We start from the raw sequence: 13,656 nt of genomic DNA on the forward strand, positions 1-13,656 counted from the left end.
GCATTAGAGCGCAAAGGAACCTTATAAATTATCCAATCCAAAGATTTCTCCAAAGTCACACAATAATAAAATTACTATTACTGCAAAATGGGGCTAGACCCTTCTGGCTGCTGGGTTAGTGTTCTCTCCAGGATCCCATTCTGCCATCTGAAATCTCTCTGATAAGGCACAAGCACCAAAGTCTCATGGCCACCACCAGAAACCACGGCACCTGCTTACCTGGGCCTCCCCACACAGCTCTCTGTCTGTACATTCTCTCTGCTGCCCCAGCCATTGAGCTCTATCCCCTTTGAGATGGACTGAACCTAGAGACCAGAAAAGTTCAGATCCTGCCTCATACCTGTAGCACCTGTGGAACCAAAGAGATGTAATCTCTCTGAAGTTTAGAAGAGAGAATGAATGTAAAGTGCATTTACATCATTGCTATGTGACTTATCCAAGGTCATACAGCAAGGAAATATTGGAACTGGATTCACACTTTGGTGTCTCCTGACTCCATGTCCAGTGCTCTTTCCATTATGCTGTATTGCCTTTCCTAAGATGATTTGAGTATTATTATCTCCATTTTTTATATGGGAAAACTAAGGTGAGGTGAAGTAACTGGGCCAAAATCTTATAGCTAGGACTAGAATTTAGGCTTTCTGACTCCAAATTGAGAACCTTATAGTGTTTTTAAAACACCCTTACTTTCCTTCCAACTCAGGGTAACAAGGGCACATGTCTACACATCCTTTCAAAAGACCATGTGCTCTACTTTAGGGGTCTAACCCAAGGCTATGAATCAAGATAGGAGGGGAGAAATTGTAACATTTCAGTTAGATCAGAAGTAAGAAGGGCACTGGGGTGGTCCTGCTGGAGCCTCCTGGTTTTCCTCACTCATAAGGCCAGTCTTCCTCCCTAAATGTAGCCCCAGTCTCTGCCTCCACACTCTGGGTTACCCAAGCTATCAAGCTGTAAATTTCCAATCTAGCCGCCAAGCCTGGGTGATAAAAGGGGCCATCATGCCGAAATTGTGTCCTTCCCTCTGGGGCCTCCAGAGGAAAGTTTGTCACCTTCCAGAAAGCAATTAAAGATTTAATTGAAAAAAGAAGGCAGGCCGCCCCAGCTTGACCCTCTATTATCCCCAGTTCATCAGGGAACAAGGGTCCTAATCACCAGGGCCAGGGGACCAGCCTGTGTCCAGAGACAAAAGGAGCTGTCGGAGCCCCCTAACCCAGAGTGTGCCGTTAGCCCAAGGTCAGGAGGTTGGCCACTGCTTTCATTAAAGGCAGCCTAGAATCCCCAAACCAGGCAGTGTCCCTCCCCTTCTAGGCAGAAGCCACCCCACTTGACTCTCCTTGACAGAGCTCCTAGCAGGGCCAGTTACCATATAGGTCACAGGATTTAGACCTTGCAGGGATATTTTACAGAAACAGGCAGAAGAGGGGAAAACTGATCCAAAATGACACTGGGGAGTGAGTAGCAAGTGATATGTCACTATGCCAGCCCAGTCAGCCTGCCACCTCACCGCCCCAGGATAGGCCTGCCCAGCCTCCTGGGCCGGACACAGAAGGAACAGACTTTTTGCTCTCTCTTTGCTGGGCTGCTTCTGGTTGGAGAAAAGGAAGAGGGAGGGGCCCCTGGAAAGGAGAGACAAATGACCCTACCAGAGATTTAATAAAACATCTCCTACCGGCCTTTTATGTCCACACGGATCAGGACATACCTGCCACCATAATATTTCCCCTTGGGCTCCCTCAAGGTCCTTTAGCCAGCAATCTGCCCACTCTCCTTTGACCTTCCTCCCTTGCCCGTGTCTCAAGCTAACAAGATAAGTGAGGCATCAGGAAGCCAGTGGAGAGGCAGGGGAATGGACCTGCATTTCTCATTCGACACTGCCTCCTTTTTTTTTGTTTTGTTTTGTTTTGTTTTGGTCATCTCATTCCTTGGCATAGAGGAAGAGTATGTAGCCTGAGAGAATCCAGGATCCTGATTGACATTTGCCCCCATACCCACTAAGGGCCCTCTTAAGCAGCCAAGTCCCAAAGAAGCTCCTCTCAAATCAAGTCCAGTAGACATGAGTTCAGCATCTCACTGTGCTGCTGTTTATGTGCCCTCAATCAATCCGCTTAACCTTGTCTAGGCCTCAATTTCCCCGTTTTTTATAAAATGTTTTATAAAAAGCTAATAGTTCCTGTCTCACAAGAGTGTCGGAGGATCAATTGAGATAATAGATGAGAAAGCCTTTTATAAAAGGCCAATTGCATATAAGGGATTATTAGCTTTTAATCCTGAAGAAGAAAGCCAATCTAAAGAGCACATTCAAACTAAAGGGAAGTGACTGACCAAGATATGCAAAAGCAGACTTAGGAAAATCTCACCCACCTCATTCAGTCCCCTGGTTTTTGCCAGCTGATGACCCACCAATCACACAACGTATTGCAAGACCATGGTTGATACTGCTCCCTTCTTCAGAGTGTCTCACTTACAGACAAATTCTGCGTTTTGCACATAGTAATGACACTTATGAATTTTTATTTTTCTCCCTCTCTCCATCCCCCCCCCAAAAAAACATCTCTGACAAATTGCTACCCCATCCCTGATTACAGATCTCTAGCAATGGAACATGTTACCTCCTAAAGCAATACATCCACTTTTGGAAGAGCTGTCATTGTTAGAGAATTTTTCCTTATGGTGATTTTTCTTGGTGACTTCCACTCAGTGCTTCTCATTCTGCCATTTTAAACCTAATAAAACCAGGTTTATTCATCTTTCACAAAACAGTTTTTCAGATACTTAAAGACAAATCTTGTTTCTTTGTTTTCCTTAACTCCCCACTGCCCAGTGCCCTTCTCTGGACATTTTATAGCTTATCAGTGAATACTTCCTGAAATATGATAAATATAACTGAACATAGTTCTCCAAATGAGCTCTAGGTATACAAGACAACAAGGTGACTCTTTTGGCTCTTCGTCATTTGCACATTTGACCATTCTTTCCTCTGTGTCTTCATCCATGTCATTAAATCTCCTCAGGCCATATTCCTGTTGCTTACTACTGAGACCAGGGATTGGTCCTGTTGACCACTCTTTGGATCCAGTCATTCAACTGAGTCTCCTACAATGTATTCTGACTTCTCAAGAAGTAATCTTGTATTCCCAAAGACCCTGTCAAGTATTTTCTGACATCCAAGCACAACACATTTACTGCATTCCTCACATCTATACTTATCAAAAAAGGAAAGACAGTTAATCTGTCATGACTTATTTTCAGTCCATTCTAATTCTTAGGTGACTTCCATCTTTTTGTAAATGCTGTGAACCCTTTTCTTTAATACATGTTAGAATCTTCCTCTCCCATTTTCTCCCATTTTCTGTGACCTTTCAGAGAAAGCACACTTGTAACTTATCAGGCACATCTGCCAGTTAGTTCCTTCAGCACCCTGATATATATTTGATTTAAAGCTGATGACTTAACCTCTCCTTGACTCTTCTGCAGCTTTGGGTTCCATTGACCCACCAAACCTCCTTTATAATCTTCTCTTCCCCTATCTCTTATGTAACATTTTATCTTCATGATCTTCCTGTCTCTCTATGACTGCTACTTTCCTGTCTTCTTTGCTTGAACACATCCCCCAGAATTTAGAAGGTAGCGCAGTGTAATGGGAAAAAAGACCACTGGGCTTGGAGTCAGGGAATACCTGGGTTCAAATCCTGTTTCTGACATTTGCAAGTTGTATGACTCACCAAATGTGGAGTCTTTTTGTCCCGTAATTGTGGGGTGGGGGAGGAAGGAGAGCCAAAGATGAACTTCTGGGCAGACACTGATGCCAGCCATGAAAATAAAAACATCCAAGAGAGGACAGAGAGCCAGGCTTAGGTTGTGGAAGGAAGGTGATGAATTCAGTTTTGTTCACTACGTGTCCAGTCATTTGTTCGATCTTGCTCTTGCTCTTCAACCTCTTCTGTATCTTGCCCCTCTACAGCACTCCCAATGCAACCACCTTATTCAGGATCTCATTTCCTATTGACCAACCTATTGTGATAGCCTCCTCCCAATTGGTCTTCCTGCCTCCAGGATGCCCATTCTTCATTGTGCTGTGTAAATCATCTTCCTATCACACTGGTCTAATCAAAGTGCGGTTCCCTAGGGCCTGTTAAGTTTGAATCCTCAAATATGTTACTTAGCACCTTCCACGTTTTTTTCTCCTCTGTATCTTATCTCATACTTATTTCCCATCTTAGGTTTCATACTAGTTGGACTAATTTGTCTTCTCTCATCTGCTGATAGCATTTCTGCCTGCCCATACTCATGGACCTTGCTTAGAAGTTAACTACTTCATGAAGCTTTCATAGACCCTACCCATATCCTTCCTCTTATTTCTCCTAATGCCATTTTCTCTACCTCTCATGCCCCCACAACTAAGAAATAAAGTATAATGGAAAGATCATTGGACTTGGAAGTCAGAAAACCCAGTTCCTTCAACAGATTCTTGTATAGTCTGGTCTCCGTTTTTTTCAGCATCCTAGTTAACAGCAACAGAACTATAGCTATATACCAAGTCTACCATTCCCCAGTCTAGGGAGACACATCATACAGTTGGGAGGGGCAGTAGATTGGGCAAGGCTGAGAGTATCTAATCCAGAGAATGAAGTAAATTTGTAGAGAAAAGGAACTGCCCTCAGGGACAAAGACTTGCCCTTTCCCCTCTTCCCCACGTGAACAGAAGGGATTCTTTTCTTGCTTACAAATGGTGATGGATGAGGAGAGTCTGGGGCCTTTGACACTGGTAGGGAAGGTACACATTAGAGCCCTTAATTTGTGGAGACCAGCCAGACGAGGGCCCAGGGAATCCTAGTCTTTACTTTGCCCTCACAATCCCTCTAGTCTGGAATGCTGTCATGGTCTGCCAGAATTGGAGGGTTCCTTTTCTAAGATCCAGAAGCAAAGAGACAGAAAGGTGCAAAGAGTTCCCTGTGGACCCCTCATTTTAGATCCCTAGCTTCAGAGTTTCTTTCTCCAAAGAGAAGAGGAGACTTCCTATCAGTACTGAGATATGGAGTCTAGGGGAAACGTGGAGGGAATGGCTGAAGAAAGAGAATTTCAGTGTCAGGTGCAGCAACATCTCAGTCTTTCCAGCTTTTTTTTTTTTCCCCTGTTTATTATGAAAATAGGCTTAATTTCTTCTATTAGGTCCAAAATTTCTCTGACTTTCCTTTGTCCTGTGGATATTTTATGGCCTATGTTTTAGAGGTCTCATCCAAAATCTAGTTTTATGGAATTTTGAGAGTTTCACCCCTAAGTTGGCCATGTATGCTTAACTTTTCAGGCATAGCAACTTTTGGACTTAATGTCTCACAGATCCCCAAAGTATCTATAATTCAAAGGATTCACCCCTGAGGCCACCCTAACAGTTGCAAGTCCCAGAATCATCACATCATCTCTCAGTTTTTGACAAGTTTTTGTCATCTAGTATCTCCTTAATGAGATCCCCATTGAAGGAGAACCCTGGACTTCCAGAGCCACGTTTGGACATCTCCAAAATGTATTGTTATTTAGAACAAACTTAAACGTGCCTCTCTGTAACTTCCATACAATTCTCCTTTCTGCCTTCTGGGACTAAGCAGAAGCACAATCCAGTGTCAGCTTTCTAGCTTTTCAAAAAAAAGTCCTGACCAAGGCCAGGGAAAGTAGGCCCATCACCTCTAAGTCAGAATACTATGCCTCTGTTAATGCACCCTGGATCAAGTGAAGTCTTTGGCTTCTCTGTTACTGTGCATTAGAGCTTGTAGTCTACTATAATCCCCAGATCTTTTTTTCAGATAACTTGATACTGTGCCTCTCCATCCTATATTTATGTTGGTTTTCTAAACCCATATTTCTAATCAGGACAGATATATTCAGCCCAACATTCTAGCCTTCCATCAGTATATTTCAAGTTCCAAATGACTGTTGGCCAAATAAAGTTGAAAACTGTTTAGGAAGAATACCAGAGCTGTGAAAAAGGGTAGTGGAAAGCCTGGTGGCCTTTGCCACAAACTAGGTTTGCTGTTAGGAGTAGGAAGGAGGCATTACTTAGGTGGCACAAGATAAAGTCAGAAGAGAGGGCTAAGGAAGTCAGGAATATTCCTTTCCCCACAGTCTGAGAGCACTGGGATTGTTCTCAGATCTCTAAAAGAACTGTAGGCTTGTCCTTGTTTTAAAGTCAGGGAATACAGGAAAATTTTTAAAAGGCTCATCCAGGGTCACATTAGCAAATCTATACTGATCACGTCCTGTGGATAGGACCCTGAGAAGAGGACCGGCCCCAGTAGTTCATATGCAGGGTGGGGAGAAGGGAAGGAATATCTCAGCCCTAACCTTAGGGGACATAAGCCAAAAGTGACTATAAGGAGGAGCTGGCCTGGCCCTGTTCGAGGCATTCATAGCCTCATTGGAGAGATGGAGCTCTTCCCTAGCATACAGTGAGAGAACCAAATGGGCAGCTGCATCATCAAGCCTCAGCGGGATAAATTGGACTCAGGGCCATCAGGGGCCAGAGGAAGAGGAGCTCCGGAGCTCATTGGGAATGGCAGAGCTTCAAGAAGGCTTCCTAATGGAGAGAGACTTTAAAAGATGGGCAAGTTTGGCAGCAGACAGGAATACTTCCTAGCCTGCTTGTGTCCTGTCTGCTCCACACCAGGTCTCCCCTTCTGGAGCAATGTGGCCTAGAGGAAAAACCCCTGGAGTTCAAGTCAGAAGACTTGTGTGACCCCCCCCAGACCAAGGCACCTCTCCTTTCAGAGCCTCAGATTTCCAGTCTGTAAAATGAACAAACTGGGGCTAGATGAGCCCTAATATTCTCAGCAGGGAACCCCCTTCCTCTTTTCTCCCTAAAACCAGCCTTGATTTTTGTGTCCCATCTCTCTTCTGCTCCCCTGCCCTTAGGAAGGTCATGGGTTAGGGCCTTCAGGAGCCATCTGGGAACTTCAGTGGCAGCATGGGATGACTGAAGAGCCAAGCTTCTACCTCAACCTCTCAGGCATAGCTCAATTCCTGCACTATGGATCTCCTGGGGCTTTCATGGACATCTAGAAATGTACCAAGCATGGGTGAGCCTAAAGCTTGGCAACCCTGTGGGTGCCATGAAGATGGGCAGCCAGCGAAGCACTGTTGAATGAATTGATTTGATAAATGGACATTTATTACACTCACAAATTGGCTGAAACCAATTTTGGTCACATCAACCCCTGATAAGTGCTGGGGTATTGATTTGTGCAAAGTAATACAGTGAATTTATCAGTGCAATCCCCAGCTGAGGGACCTCTGGAAGACTCCAGCACACTGTTATGGTGTTACAGATGGAGAAAATAAGGCAAGAACCAAGCCACCAGGGACCCAAACCATCTCAGCCTTCCTAGAGCTAGGCAGAGCCACCCCCTAAATGGCAGACTTAGAGGAAAGAACCCTCTTCTTCCCACATCTGCAATGTAGGACCCTGTTAGGGGAAGGGGCCATCCCATATCTTTCCCTTCAGAATTCAGCTGCTGAACCCCACTCCTTCCCCACTTGCAGTGTTGAAAGGAACATCAGAGTTCATCTAGTTCAGTCCCATTCCAAATGTGAATTCTATCTGTGATTTAACTACAGACTTCCCGAGCAAGCCATTTCATTTTCAAACAGCTCCAACTACTGAGAAAAATGTCCATGTATTAAACCACAATCAATCTGATTTCCTGTATTTTCAGTTTTGTCTTCAAGGGCCAAATTTTCTTCTTCCTCGTGAGTTTTTTTTCCCTTCAGATTTTTTAAGGCATGTATTTATTATACCCTCTCTAAATTTCCTGCTCTTGAGGTTCAGTATTCCTTGTTCTTAAAGGGATGGCTGCCAGCTCCATTCCCAGTCTATTAACTCAAGGTCCCTTCTTATATGTGATCCTTGGAACAGGTATAACCTGGTATAATCTGACTTAGGGAAGGTTTCCTAGCACTACTGTGAGGGAGTGTGCTCCTTAAGAAGAGCAAACCCAAGTAAGTGCTGCCTACACAGCCTGGTAGAGAAGACAAGAGGCACAAAAGTTGAATGGTTAATTTTTTTAAAATAAATATGTATCCATAATTCAGGACCAAAAGATATGTAGACACTTAAGGTCTGTAGAGGCTCCAGTAAAGAAGGATCCATGTGAGCTAGAAGAGTTGGGGAAAAACCTGGACAGTGTGAGATTTGAACTTGTTCCTGATCAGTACAGGCAGAAAAGATGGAAGGAATCTCCAGTGGGAGAAAGAACCTGAGTGAAGGCAGAAATGAGTTTGGTGTGTTTGGGGAAGAGATGACCTTGGCTGCTTCTGCCTTTTTCAATTCACCCTCCCCAACAAGATTGGAGGAGAAAAAACATCATCTTTTTCCTCAGTGCCTATGAACACCAACTGAGACAGCAAATGGCTGGCAGAACAGAATCTTGTTCTTGAGGGGGATCATCTAGTCCAGGAGTCCCCAAGAAATGTTCATCCCTCTTGGAATACTGTTATGGGCCAGAACTTGAAACAAGGTGTTGACTCACTGGAATTGATGGAAGCAATGCTTGTGTGCTTGGGTTTGCACCTTTGAGAGTTCACACATTAGTTCACAAGTTTGGGAGATTTACAAGTCAGAATTCAGTAGGAGATTCACACCTCCCATAATCCCACTCTCAGAGGAGAAGTCAACCTTTGAGTTTATACCTCTAAAAGAGCATAAAAAGGAGCTGAGTCAGTGGAGTCAGTGAGTTCGGAAGATTGCCAGAAGTCGGAGTTGAGCTAGAGGCAGAAGCTAGCAGAGTCAAAAGACTAGCAACGAGAGCTCTTGGAACTAAAGAAAGCTAACTGGACTGTTTTTGAAGACACAATAAAAGATTGGATTTTAACTCCTGGCTGTATTTGAAATGAGTATTACTTGGAACTGAAACTAAAGCTGCCTCCAGAAAACCTCCCCAAGAAACCTGCTCTACAGAGAACCATCATATTTAGAAAAGAAGAACATTATAGAATACAGCACACAAAAGCCTAAATGCCCTTTTTATAACAGCTAGATAAAAGCAAGGAACCCTTAGATCCTTAGGGAGTCCCAATGGCCTCAGTTAGACCACAGCTACCTTTTTGCTGAATGCAAAAGCTGGAGCACTTGCAGAGCTAGGCTATCTAAAGTTGAAGGCATTTTCTACTGAAGGAGAGAGTGACAGTAGAGTCAAGAGACCTGCCTAAAAGTATTTGAAGGGCCTTTAAGAGGAAGAGGAGGAAGAAGAAGAGTAAACTTGCCTTCTAATTCCTAAAGGCCAGAATAAAAAATAGAGGTTGAAAATTGCAGAGAAACAGATTTCAGCTCTCTCAGGAAAAACTTGCCAGCAGCTCTCCCAAACTTCATTGAATTTCCTGACTAGGGAAATCCCCCAAGGTCAGCTTTTTGGTGCAGTGGGTATAGCTCCAGGTCAGAGGTTAGAAAGATTCATTTTCATGTGTTCAAATTCAGCCTCAAACACTTACTGGCCATGTGACCCTGGGTAAGTCACTTCATCTGTTTGTCTCTGTTTCCTCATCTGTAAAATCATCTGGAGGAGGGAATAGCAAACCACTTCAGCATCTCTGCCAAGAAAACCCCAAATGGGACAAAGTTGGACATGACTGATAAACAATTAAACAACCACCACAAGCGTTCCCTTACCTGGAGGGCTTCAAGCAGAGTCTAGATTACCATTTGTCAGGAAAGAGACTGCCGCCACCCTCATCATCCTTTTCAGCTCTTAGATTCCATGATTGATGATATAAAAATGTGTCACAGATGGAATCATTGTCTTCTATAAAATGTATTTCTTCTACCCGCCAGCCAAGCCCTAAGTCTCCCTAAGGCTTGGATCTGAGAGGGCTTTTCTCCCGAAGAAGTCATGTCACAAGCAGGCCAGATAACCTTACTGCTCTCTTCCCCAGGTACTAGATCATGCCCTCACCCAGTCCCTTTCCCCCTGTTTTTCATTGTCAACATCTATCTATGCAGCTATTTTTTTCCCTCAGATCTCATTAGAAGTACCTTGGTTATAATTGCTTAAAGGTTGACATTTCACTGGTTTCACACAAGGCTCCAGTCAAACCAAACTCTCCAATTCAGTGGCATTGACTGTTCAGTGGATTCTGTCTAGAATTTTAAAAAGCTCCTTCAGAGCAGCATTCAGAAGGAAGGAACAGTAGCCTCAAACAAAGTATGATCTCCCTAGCCTCTGTAGTGTTCTTAACACAGCCAGACAGGAGCCACATCCTGATGATCTGAGGCTGGAAGGGCCTTGGAGATCATCATCCAACTCCTCACATTACAGATGAGAAAACTGAGACCTTCTCTGAGGTCCCATAGCTAGCAAATCACTGAGCTGGGTTCTGGCTGCTTCTTACTGCACCACTCATTCTACTCTGTACCTGCTGACCCTTCACCTAAGGACAAGCTCAGGAAATGAGAAGACACTAAGTTATAGGCCATCAGGTGACTGTTTTTGTCTTCAGAAATCTCTAAACTATCTCTAAGACAAGGATGTTGAAACAGAAGTATCGTCTACATAGATCAAAGGGCACCAACATAAATAGTAGGTCCTTAAAGTATCAAAAGATCCCACTTTCCTTAGTAGTGTAGAAAGCAAAAAAAGAAACAAGTATTTGTAAAGTCTCGTGTCAACTTAACAATGATTCTAGGAAATAGGTGCTATTATTATTCTCATTTTAAAGTGAGGTAAAAGTTAAGTAATAACTGCTATACATCTGAGACAAAATTCAAACCCAAGTCTTCCTTACTGAACCATGTTATCAACTGTACCTGTTATATACGTTAAACTTTCAGATCTTTTTCACATGAATAGATGCCCATCTAATTCCTTGTTTTAAAAAAAAATCATTATTGTTATTATATCTTACTCTGAGTACAAACAGCCATGGTAGTCTCTAAAGACTTGTGCATATTGTAATTTGTTAATAACCATTTGTTGATTGAATGAACACAAAGATAAAGACACAGTTCTCCACCCTGTAAATGACATTGATTTTTTTTTTAATCCCAAATATATATTGATTATTTAGGGCCCATCATTTTCTCCAGTTATTTCCCATGTAGGAGTCTTTTATCTCTTGATTTCTCTTGTCCTCCAAGCTCAGCCTGGGATATTGGCAGTGCTCAGGGCAGATGCCTTGATTGTGTGGTTTCCTGTGTGTTTTCCTTCACTCATAATCTAATGAGCATCATTCATTGGCCCCACCCTAAGGTTTCCCCCTTCATTGATAAACTTTTGGCCATGTTTTTGTCTCCTTTTAGAATGTCAAGTTATCCAAGGGAGGGTGATTAAAACAGGGAGGGGATTAGAAATCATCTCATGGGAAAATTGTTTGAAGGATGCTGGGGTTATTTGTCACATGGAAGAGGAAGATCGGGGTCTATGTTTGCTGGCTTCCAGGATTAGAAGGGTACATCTAGAAGATGATCTTCACTTCCAGATTTTAGAAGGCACATTTTCTATAAATGGCCAACATTTGAGTAATGTGGGACTATCTGAGACAATTCCACTTTTGGATAGCTCTGATTCTAGCCATTCTGCTTCTTGAACTCATGTTTTTTGGGGCCAAAAATAGAATGATTAATCTCTTTGGTATGGCAGCCTTTAGATGCATAAAGATCATTATCACATTTTCCCTAAGTCTTCTCTAAGCAAAATGTCCTCATTTTTCTAATATTAATCCTTAGAGCAGTTAATGAGGAGAAGACAGGATACATACAGGATGCATACAAAGATCAGTTGTAGGACCTGAAGAGGGGAAAATTTAGGCAGCAGGTTAAGCTGCCCAGTGTGGAAGAGAGCCTAGTCTTGTACTGCCTGACCCCAGAAGAAAGAACTAGGAAAGAACAGTGAAGAAAAGTAACATAGAAATACAGTTCAGCTCAATATGAGGAAAATTTTCCTAATCATTAGAGTTGTTTCAAAGCAGCTTGCTACCTCATGAGGTATTGAATTTCCCATCTCTGAAAGATCAAATAAAATATGTAAAGCCCTTTCTCTAGTATTCAAGCACAGGCTAAATGTTTAGTGTAGTTTAGGACCAAAGAGCCAGATTCTAATTAGTCTGCCACATGTGGCTTTAGCTTAAGCCAAGTGTGAGCTTTAAGCTAAGCTCATCACTCTGTTTTCATTTCCTCATCTGTAAAACAAGAGGATCACAACAAATTAGACATTGTTAACCCTTTTTACATCATTTTCCTCTTTAACATTCTAGGGAAACTTCTCAGAATGTCTTAAAATGCATTCAGTAAAATTCACAGGATTTTACAATTGTAGTGAAATAAAGGTGTCATTTTTTTTTCTTCTTGACCCAAGTTCACTGAGCCTCCTGAAATATATTTATGTGCTCTGTGGGTCCACAGATCCCAAATTAAAACCCCAGGCCCAGTGGTCTCCAAGGTCTCTGACATCTTGTAATCCTGTCAAGATTTCTCTAGGAGAAATTCCAACACTGGCAAAGAGACTTGACTAAGTAACCTTTAAAGGTCTCTTCTAACACTGAGGTTCCATAACTTTCCTAAGGGCCATGAACAAGAAAAGGCCTTCAGCCCTCCCTAAATACTGTTATTGATTTTGCTTGTTCCACCAGCCTCTCTCCCTACCACACTCCTCTCTTCTCATCTCAGAGAGAGGAGTCCTGGTGTGAACAAAGCTTCTCTGCCATGCCAGTGCTTTCATTCACTGGGCCTGCCTGGCCCCTTGTCTACCTGGCCTGGGATTCATTCTTCTAATTCTTTTTAATGTAAGACAACAGTAACTGACTTCTGCCCTGCCATGCCAAGAAGGCGGTATGCTATAGTAGAAGGAGAACATGAATTTGAATCCCAACTTTACTCCTTATTGTCAAGGTGACTTTAGGTAAGACATTTCTCCTCTCTGAGCCTCAATTTCCTCAACTATAAAAACGAGGGAATTGGACTAGACGAACCTAGAGGTCTTTCAGATTCCATCATCCTGTGAATTTTTCACAAAGCTATGTGGCAAAGAACCTGGCTATAAGCTCCTCAAATTCTTCCTTGTGCCCCAGCTGAATTGCTCCTGCCCCTCCCAGGCTTCCCCTCCACTTCCACCCCTTGCCTTCATTCACCACCGTCCACCCGCCTTTCAGTTTCCCTGGCAACGTTGAGTGCTCATCCTGGAAAACTTTATCCGAAATCTGCTCTGGGCAGCTTTCCAAATCCATGCTAACCTGATTAGGTGTCTCTGGGGGCCTTGCTGGCTAATCAAATTAGGCAGCACTAATGGTAGTGAGGACTTTGAGTGGGCACGGAACAGTAAAACATATTGTATACTTAGTGATAATCATCCCGGCTTCTGTGTCATTGATTTATCTGCCTCCCTGCTTACCCCTTTTTCTGTGTGTTTGGCTGCAGCGATCCGGAGGAAGGAGAATGGCTGGTACGACGAGGAACACCCACTTGTCTTCCTTTTCTTGGGATCATCAGGGATAGGTAAACCAAGCCAGAGATGGAAGAAGAAGCTAACAAGGATGGAAAGGTGGGGGCGGGGGAAGGAAAGGGAGGCCTGCACTTGATTGAAACATCTGTGGCCAAGGGCAGGAGGGTAGCCACACGCACACACATGCCTGCTGCCTTTAACCAGCCCTGTCTCCTTCCCTGGGGTGGTGCTGAAGATA

General features: G+C 43.3%; 1 protein-coding gene across 2 annotated transcripts in view; it reads left to right on the top strand.

Annotated features, from left to right (window-relative positions):
* The window catches only part of CLPB (caseinolytic mitochondrial matrix peptidase chaperone subunit B), a 182,149-nt gene that overhangs the window by 143,954 nt on the left and 24,539 nt on the right, over positions 1-13,656 (top strand). For both annotated transcript variants that reach the window (XM_051987437.1, XM_051987438.1), the window contains one exon: positions 13,394-13,471. In XM_051987437.1, the coding sequence (XP_051843397.1) occupies positions 13,394-13,471 (78 nt within the window). The remainder of the gene's footprint in view (positions 1-13,393; positions 13,472-13,656) is intronic.

Source organism: Antechinus flavipes, chromosome 3 (assembly GCF_016432865.1).
Source record: "Antechinus flavipes isolate AdamAnt ecotype Samford, QLD, Australia chromosome 3, AdamAnt_v2, whole genome shotgun sequence".
Taxonomy (NCBI): domain Eukaryota; kingdom Metazoa; phylum Chordata; class Mammalia; order Dasyuromorphia; family Dasyuridae; genus Antechinus; species Antechinus flavipes.